General features: G+C 35.7%; 1 protein-coding gene across 1 annotated transcript in view; it reads left to right on the top strand.

Moving 5' to 3' along the window:
• Window positions 1-2,415, top strand: part of LOC110111583 (deoxyhypusine hydroxylase-B) — a 9,705-nt gene extending 7,290 nt beyond the window's left edge. Inside the window, exons 5-7 of the mRNA XM_020843510.2 lie at window positions 1,200-1,326; window positions 1,911-2,029; window positions 2,133-2,415. Coding sequence (XP_020699169.1) covers window positions 1,200-1,326; window positions 1,911-2,029; window positions 2,133-2,165 — 279 coding nt within the window. The 3' untranslated portion in view covers window positions 2,166-2,415. The remainder of the gene's footprint in view (window positions 1-1,199; window positions 1,327-1,910; window positions 2,030-2,132) is intronic.
• The last annotated feature ends 7,562 nt before the right edge of the window (window positions 2,416-9,977 follow it).

Here is a 9,977-nt window from a genome sequence, read left to right as displayed (position 1 = left end):
TGGATGAGTGGCTTTACCCTTAGAGATAGGATACGAAATGAGCATATACGTGAAAAGGTTGGAGTAGCTCCAGTAGAAGATAAGATTAGAGAGTCGCCTTAGATGGTTTGGTCACATAAAAAGGCGGCCTTCCGATGACCCAGTTAGGAGAGTAGAGGTATTAGATTTGACGTGTGTTAAGAAAGGTGGGGATAGATCTAAAAAGACTTGGTTAGAAAATATTAGGAATGACCTTTTTTATTAGATTTAAATGAGAATTTGACTTTTAATAGGACACAATGGAGAAAAAGGATTCATGTAGCCGACCGCACATAGTGGGATAAAGGCTTGATGTTGTTGTTGTAGATTTAAATGAGAATTTGACTCTTGACATGAGACAATGGAGGAAAAAGATTCATGTAGCCGACTCCATGTTGTGGGATAAAGACTTGATGTTGTTGTTGTTATAATTTCCAAAGGGCATTTGATCTGATTGTATAGATATATAGATAATTTGGTAACTGATACTAAAAACGCACCGAATGCAATAATTAAATTTCAAAAGTGATGTTTCTTCTGGAAATTATGCAGTGCGTGTTCTTTGGCCGTGTTAGTTGATGTATCACAAATAATTCATATTAGAGGAGATTGTAATTATTTTTTATTTTGTTAATCATCTTACTTTTCTTCATATAAATTTACTGACTAATATTATTGATGGGCATTCTTGGGGGAAACTTTATTGTACGGAGGTTCTAGGCTTTTCAGTGTTCGTTTGGGTTGTGGTAGTCATGTGATGTTTCCTTCCACCTAAAATATTTCTTTTCGTTTGTAAAAACACTCTGGCTTAAGGGAAGAGAACTGAGGGTATGCACATCCTCTCTTTTTTACTGTGTTACTGTCATTGGATAAATTATATGCTCATCTTGATTAGATGTTTCTTTTGGGCTAGCATTGCTTCATTTTCTTCCTAATTAACACCTTTCCAGACACCTCGATACAGTTTATGTTGCAAATGCAATTCTTTTTAAGTACCATTGGGAAATCTAAATCAGATTGTAGTTCCTATTTTTATAAACTTAATTTCTGTCATTCTTTCTGCTGCAGCTTTTAAAGAAATTGGGTTACTTACAGTTATGAAAGAATTGGATCTTCCTTGGCGCCTTTTTTTTTCTTCTAAATTTAATAAACTAAAAATGTTTATCTACTCTGCATTCAAGGTTGCATATGTATTGGGCCAACTGCAACATAAGATGGCTGCTTCAGCATTAGCTGATATAATTAAAAATGTCGATGAGCATCCAATGGTTAGACATGAAGCTGCTGAAGCCCTTGGCTCAATCGCAGGTGAATTTCTGCTGCTTATTGACTTATTGTGGGAGTCTGGGTTCTCAATAAATGGTCGTCTCCCTTTGTGAAAATTATTACGTGCGGCGTTCGGATTCATCCGGAGGCGAATCTTGACGCGCCACATCACCTTGGGCCCAGTACATCCGGGTGACGTGCTGGCCCCCGGTTGACGTGGCGCGTCCGGATTCGCCTCCAAACGGTCCGGACACCGCACGTAATAATCTCTCCCCTTTGTGCATGTAGGCATGCTTGTCATTGCAGACTATTTATTATTATATTAAGTTTTACATATTTCTGAACCTACATTTGAGTTTGCATCTTGTGTCGATTGCCTTTAGATCCATTAAATCGATTGTCTGGGATTCTTCACAAGTGGTAATCTCTGCTTGTGTAACTGGACTGCTTGTCATACCATTACTTATTATCTGATTGAGTTCTTAAATTTGATTTTGAATTTTGTTTCCATCCATCTTTCACCAATGCTCCTTATTTCTTTCTTATTTTCCATTAAACTTTTTTTTTTGTTTTTTAGATTTAAGTATTTTGAGATGCCATAATTAATTCACTTATTCATGTTGTAGATAGTGAAAGTATTCAACTCCTCCAAGAATTCACGAATGATCCTGAACCTATTGTATCTCAGAGTTGTGAAGTGGCTCTGAGCATGCTTGAGTTCGAAAGAGCTGGGAAGTCTTTTGAGGTAACTTAACGTGGTAGTTTTTATTTTCTTGAAAAAGTTTTTCAACCATATATATATATAAGAAGTCTTAATTCTTTATTTATTCTATGCTTTCCTTTTGTAGTTTTTCTTCATGGAGCCACCTGAAGTCCAATAGTTCCTCAAATGTATCTCTTTATGCGATGATAAATGGTAAAAAGATGCCTTATTGTCTAACAAATAACTTGTTTCTTATGTCAAGAATATATGACCATAGATTGCTAGAATTTTGATAGCCATTACAAGCACCATGACCGTTAGAATGGACATGATTACTGCTACTCTTATACTAGTGAACTCACTAACATGTATTTTTTACCTTTTTTGTGCTGATTTATGTTAACTGTATAGATAGAAAGTTTTATGTATCTATGTTCTTTGAAACGAGCATATAAGTGAAAAGGTTGGAATAGTTCCAGTTGAAGATAGGATTATGGAGTCTCCGTCGATGGTTTGGTCGCATAAAACGGAGTCTTTCTCATAACCTGGTTAGGAGAGTGGATGTATTATGTTTAGCTTATGTTAAAAAAGATAGAGGTAGACCTAAATAGACTTGGTTATAAAATATTAGAAATGATATTTCTTTATTAGATTTAAATGAGAATTTGACTCTTAACTGGACACAACGGGAAAAAATGATTCATGTAGCCGACCCCACGTAGTGGGATAAATGCTTGATGTTGTTGTATGTTCTTTGAATTCTTTTTGTTGGATGCACTGGAATTATAGTGGAACACCCTCCATTCTTTGTATTTCGAAGTTTGTTATGTAAGGACTGAGGAATACATGCGAATTCAGAATATTTGTAATAACTTTTAATCTTTACAGGGCATTACGGCAATTTAATTATGATCATTATGTGATGTTATCGTTTTTAGGATGAAGATTTAGTGGTGCAAGTAGTTCCATATTGTGATAATAGGGTCTGAACAAAGTTTCTTTTTTTTTTTTGCAAGTATGACGGCTAAACTATCTCTTTCTTAAGAGCATCTCCAACCGAAAATCCCATTTTTCTCTCCAAAATGCAGTGAAACTCAAAAATGTTGTGATGAATCTCCAATCGAACTCCTTTTTGCGAGCTTCTGCGAAGCTAACCGTTTTTCTTCTCTTTGGCGCGTTTCTTCGGCAAATCGGGTTGAGATAGAAAAATCACCTTGGTGAACAGTGCAACGCCAATATTACCGTCGCACTGTTCACCTACAAGCAAATAGCGGAAGATTTGAAGTTCCGCTGGAGCGACTGAACGATGTCATATACATGTTTGACGTTCGGTTGGAGATGCTCTAACTAAGTAATGCATTTTACATATGGAAGTTTAGTATATTTTCAGCACGTTTTTTAATGTGGCATGTGAAATTAGAAAGAGGAAGAATATGAGAGAATTACATCAACAACAACAACAACTTGTCTCTTGAATACGATGGTCTGTCGCCCTATTGTTTTAAAGTGACGATAAGAGAGATGATCTGGTGAAGATGGCCAGGGAGTAACTGACTATGTTAATGTGCTCTGCGATGGAATTGAAGAATAGAGAGATGTAATTAGGGCGAAGAATGGGGAGTAGAGATCTGTGAAGATGGTTGAGATTTATAAAAAAGTTTGATCAATTTTTCGGCGAAGAAAATGCAAGAGGTCACAAAAAACAGCTCGTTTACAGAGTAATGGAGTTAAAGGGACGAGTTTGCGACAATGAGCTTGTTGATAGAGCAGTCGAAGTTGAAGCAGTCGTCAAGGTGACGAATTGAAAGATGAAGGAACCATGGCAGGTAGTTTGATGAAGTGGGAATGGCAATTTGAGGGTTCGATGGTGTGAGAATCATCGCAATCGATGATCTAGGTATTGATATGAAAAGTTGATGAGTCTTGATGGGCTGAGGCCAACGATAACACATAGGAGGCACGCAACTCTTTTTGATCTGTTTGTTGGGAGTTTTGACTATCATCGAAAAAAAATTTGGTTCGAAACTTGCATATGTGATGTGTGTGTGAGTCTGTCCTGATTATTCTATGCGGAGATCGGACGGTGAGAACCGTTTGGATTTGTTGCGCTTTTATTGTCGTTTTGTTGTGCTTTTGCAAATACTCATCAAAAGGTCATCAAATATGCAATTATGAATGCACTTTAGTAGGTTATTTATTGCGCTTTTAAAATGCTTTTGCTGCTTTTTTAAAAGCGCAGTAAATATTCAGCAAAAGGGCATTCATAATTACATTTTTGATGTCCTTTTGCTGAGTATTTATAAAAGGACAGTAAAAGCGTAGCAAATCCAGACGGTTCTCGCTGTCCGGTCTCCGCACCAAATAATCTTCCCTTAACGGGTTAGCTTATGCCAAGATCACAACCGGAAAATGTTAGTTAGTGGATGATTCAAAGCAATTTGGCTCAAATGTCATGTTAGTGGAGATAGGATTATTGTTATATATTTATATTACGATTTCTATTATTCTGGTAAAAAATTATTTAGTTTGAATTTCAAAGTTTTTAAATTTATTTTAAGATAAATGTAATGATAATTCAAATATTTTTAATTCGAGTTAGCTTTGAGCCTTTGAAAAGTTTTCATTTTTTAAAATTTCTGTCTTTATTCTGAATGATGATGATTGGTGTAGTCTAGTTTTGAGTTAGTTTGCTTCTAGCTTGGAAAATAAACATTTTTATTTTAGTTTGAATTAAATTGAAGTTGAGCTAAAAATGATAGTTTTTTTGTTGATTTTTTATTCAAACAAAAAATTTCTGTAAAAAATCATTTTGCAATATTTTAAAAAAGATTATATATTTTAATTAATATATCAAATAAATTTTGGATTGAACTAAATTAAGACTTCGTTGGCGACCGCTTTTCTAAATGGTTTTTTAGTATAAAAAAATTATACTGCAAAATTGTCTTAAGGTTTCGTTTGGGATAGTTTTCTAGCTGATTTATAAAGTAGATATTTAGTAAAAAAATTTTAATTCAAAAAATTTTGGATTAAAAATTTCTTTTGAAAAGCAGTAAAAAATTTGTTCTAAATGAAGCTCGACTTAGGGAGAATTATTTTTAGTTTAAGCAAATTGATTTTGATTTCAAGAAAATAAAATTTAATTAATCATTAACTGATTTTCAATTAAAAACCTATCCTCATTTCCTCTTTTGAGGGGGCTCTACATTTATAAAAAATTAATTTGATAAAAAAATAGGGGGATTAATAAGCATATTATACAGCCATGCATAATGAACAATTATATTTCTCCTTTATGCCTTAGGCATTTTTATTACTTCTTAAAATAATTTTATAATATCTAATAAGAAATATCAATTAAAAATAATTAAATAATATTTAGCAATTGAAAATGTAAATTAATCTTCATAATTAATATCAGATTAAATAAATTAATATTACTAAGATAATTTTCGGATGATGTATCAATGCTGTTGTTGTATGTTCTTTGAATTCTTTTTGTTGGATGCACTGGAATTATAGTGGAACACTCTCCATTCTTTGTATTTCGAAGTTTTTTATGTAAGGACTGAGGAATACATGCCAATTCAGAATATTTGTAATAACTTATAATCTTTGTAGGGCATTACGGCAATTTAATTATGATCAGCATATGATGTTATCGTTTTTAGGATGAAAATTTAGTGGTGTAAGTAGTTCCATATTGTGATAGGGTGTCCGAACAAAGTTCTATGTGACGACCTATCATGACGCTGACGCAGTCCAGCCCGTGAGCTGCGGTTATTGCTGCCGATGTTCTGCCTAAGAGCCGTTGCCGGCCTGCCGCCGTCCCGCTTGAGAGCCAAATGTCGTTGCCCCTCCCTCACGGGTCGTGTCGAGTCAACCCGGTAACCCACATGAGTTGGTCCGGGTTGACAATTTTGACCCTTTTGCAAAACCGGGTCGGGTTAGTGTTCTGGGTCGGATTAGTATTGACCCGTTTAAGGCCAGGTCAAGTCAGATTCAACCTAAATTTGACCCGTTGATCTGACACCTCTAATAGAGAAATGTAATTATGGTGGAGACTAGATTTGATGACACAAGTGATGAATTTGGTAAAAGTCTCTTGCAGAATCTTCGAAGCTAGCCAATGATAGAAGGCATCAAAGCTTGCAGCAAAAGCTTAATGGGCAACATTGTGAGAACTAATGGTCTAAATGGAGAACCCAGATGTTAGTTCAAAGGTTCAGTGCGCAAGGATATGTGTAATAATCATGCATGACGAGCGGCAATAATGATAAGCTTGATCAATTCTTCGGTGAAGAATGGGGAGGTCAACTAGAAGGAGTTGGGGCCTGGGGGGTGGAATTATTCTATGCGGAGATCGAACAGCGAGAACCGTCTGGATTTGTTGCGTTTTTATTGCCCTTTTGTTGTGCTTTTGCAAATACTCAGCAAAAGATCATCAAATATACAATTATGAATGCATTTTAGTTGGATATTTGCTGTGCTTGGGCTTTTACAAAAGCGCATCAAATATCCTACTAATTGAATATTTATTGTGCTTTTAAAACATTTTTGCTGCCCTTTTTTAAAAGCACAGTAAATATTCAGCAAAAGTGCATTCATAATTGCATATTTGTTGCCTTTTTGCTGAGTATTTGTAAAATGACTGTAAAAATGTAGCAAATCTAGACGGTTCTCGTCGTGCGCTCTCCGCACCAAATAATCTTCTATTATTCTGGTAAAAAATTATTTAGTTTGAATTTCAAAGTTTTTAAATTATTTTAAGATAAACGTACTGATAATTCAAATATTTATAATTCGAGTTAGCTTTGAGCGTTGGAAAAGTTTTCAGTTTTTAAAATTTCTGTCTTTATTCTGAATGATGATGATTGGTGTAGTCTAGTTTTGAACTTCTAGCTTGGAAAATAAACATTTTTATTTTAGTTTGGATTAAATTGAAGTTGAGCTAAAAATGAGATTTTTTTTTTTTGTTGATTTTTTATTCAACCGAAATTTCTCTGTAAAAAATCATTTTGCAATATTTTTAAAAAGATTATATATTCTATTTAATATATCAAATTTTTGGATTGAACTAAATTAAGGCTTTGTTGGTGACGGGTTTTTTAAAGTTATTTTTTAGTATAAAAAAATTTATACTACAAAATTGTTTTAAGATTTCATTTGAGATAGTTTTCTTGCTGCTTTATAAAGCAGTTATTTAGTAAAAAATTTCTAATTCAAAAAATTTTGTATTAAAAAATTGTTTCGAAAATAAGTATAAAATTTGTTCTAAATGAAGCCTGACTTAGGGAGAATTATTTTTAGTTTAAGCAAATTGATTTTGATTTAAAGAAAATAAAATTACTTGTAATTTAAATTGAATAGATAGAATTTATTATATTTAATTAGTCTTATAAATTATAAATTAATGATTAATTAGGATTTATATATGTTAATTAACTAATTTAATTTTGATAATTAATATTAGATAATTAAAAATTATTATAAAAAAGTGTTCAATATTTTTTTCTCCAATTGTGGCTACTAATTTATCAAAATTAATCCCACCTGGAAAGTGGAGAAATTATTGTATGCGGATTTGGATTCCAATCACAGCTTGCAACATCAGCGGATGCACTTCGGGCCCAGTGCATCCAGTGACGTGGCGCATGATGATTGGAATCCGAATGTATTCAGATATTGCACACAATAATTTCTCTGGAAAGTGTGATCTTTACCAGCCGTAGGTACGCGTTTAAAGAACCTACCTTTAAAATAATTTTTTTTTTAAATGATAGTTGACATAATCGAAAATATTAAGGAACATCAAAAGTCAAATGGAAGTAAACGGTTGCAATACTTGTTCCCTTAAACAAGATATGAGATTAGATAACAAGGAAGATGAAGCTTGGGGCCTAACAAAGAGTCATCGTTGGCATGTGTTGGCGATGATCGATATGGGACATCAGAAATTGGGTCAACGTTGTGCATTAGACATGATTAGCATGCTCATGCTCGCAATAAAATGAAGGTCGATCAACCGAAAAGATTTGTTGTGCATCTATGACCAATGATTGTTGAAAGTGATGATCAATAATGGGCATCAATGTTAGGTTTTGTTTGTGATGACTTTTTTCTGCTTCTTAGAGTAGCTTTTTAGTATAATTTTTTTTTAATTTTTATACTAGAAAGTTGCTTTATAGAAAGTTGTTTTATGAAGTAGTAAGATAGGCGCCACAAACTAAGACTAAGTTAATGACTGGTGTTAAGTGAATTAAGGATGATGATAGAGTGTATGTGTTGATTGTTGGCTAGCAATAGATGATAGGCGATATCGAGCAATTGTATAATTCAATAATCATTATTCGGCGATAGACAACAACAAACAAAATATTGAATCTTCTATGAATCCAAATGTCACACTACTTAAAAGCATCATATGAATTTGTACAAAGAAAGCCTATTGTTTACAGCTAGAATTTAAAAGAAATGAGTAGATAATCTCTACCATAGTTATGAACACTTAGGCTTTGTTTGGGACGGCTTTATTATTAATTCTTGTTGCATCCTGGAGTATTCGCGGCGATAGAGAAATATATAGTTTAACGTCTTAGTGTTGTACGAAGATCCAGCACACAAGCAGATAAATGAGAGAGGGTGTAGCATTTATAAGAGACACCATAGTTTTTATGTGAAAACCCCTTTAAAGGGGGAAAAACCACGGGGCCTGACCTAGTTTGAATAAATCCACTAGTATTTACAGTCGATTACAAATGTGGCCCTTCTTAGGGAGAAGACTTTGGCCTGATGTTACAAATATACGCCATATAGAGTGCATTACATGGTGGGAGTTACAATAATCAACATAGACATGTTTGTTTGGTTGGAAGGGCCATTGCCGGAAAGAGATAGAGGTCAGAAAGACTGTTGTCTGACGATGTAAGTCGAAAGAACCGTAGTCGGCAAGAGACTGGGGTCAAAAAGATAGTTGTCTGTTGATGGAGGTCGGAAGGACTATAGTAGGCGACGGAGGTCAGAAAGGCCGTAATCGATAGGAGATCGGGGTCAGAGAGACCGTTGTTTGGAGATTGAGGTTGGAAGGACCATAGTAGGCGACGGAGGTCAGAAGGACCGTAGTCGGCAGGAGACCGGAGTCAGAAAGACCGTTGTCTGGAGATGGAGGTTGGAAGGATCATAGTAGGCGACGAAGGTTAGAAGGACCGTAGTCGACAGGAGACTGGGGTCAGAAAGACCGTTGTCTGTTGATGGAGGTCAGAAGAACCATAGTCGGCAGGAGACAGTGGTCTGAAAGACTGTAGTAAAAGGGCGGTACTCCAAGAGAACTTTGGAGGGCAGTTCTTCAGAGAACTCCCGGCATCAAGTGGTGGCCCAGAAGAAGTCTGTGCGTCAGGTGGTGGCCTAGTGAGGACCTTAAGTGGTGGTCCGGCGAAGCAACGACGTCAGGCAGTGGTCCAGTGGAGGTGAGGGTCTCAAGTGGTGGTCCGGTGGAGAACCAGCGTTAGGCGGTGGTCCAGCGGAGGTGAGGGTCTTAGGTGGTGGTGTGAGACCTCGTTCCCTTACTGTTCCTCTCTGACTTGGATTTTCCTCCCAGGATCGTCCGGGACGATAGTGAGATCGTCCAGGCCGATCTGTACTGTTCAAAATATCGTCATGAGATCAGTTCTGGGAACCGTCCAGGACAATCGATTTTGGTCTGATCGTCCCGGGACGATCTGGCGATCGGCCGGGCCGATCAGCCTAATGATATAAGAAAATCAGCTTGTTTTGATGAGAGAGAAAATCATTTTTAAAATCAAAATATCTGATTTGAGGAGAGAGAAAGAGAAGGCAAAAGAGGAAAAGCTTGGTTTCGGAGGCCGCGGAGCGCTTTTCGTCCGACGCAGCTGTTGGGAAAAGTGAAGATCTCGTGGTAAGGACTCCGAATCCTATTTCTGTTTTCAGAGATATTGAGTTTTGACCGAGTTGTGCATTGTTTTGTGTTTTC

This window comes from Dendrobium catenatum, unplaced genomic scaffold (genome assembly GCF_001605985.2).
Source record: "Dendrobium catenatum unplaced genomic scaffold, ASM160598v2 fragScaff_scaffold_1557, whole genome shotgun sequence".
Lineage (NCBI taxonomy): Eukaryota > Viridiplantae > Streptophyta > Magnoliopsida > Asparagales > Orchidaceae > Dendrobium > Dendrobium catenatum.
This window is presented reverse-complemented; position numbering and strand designations above follow the sequence as displayed.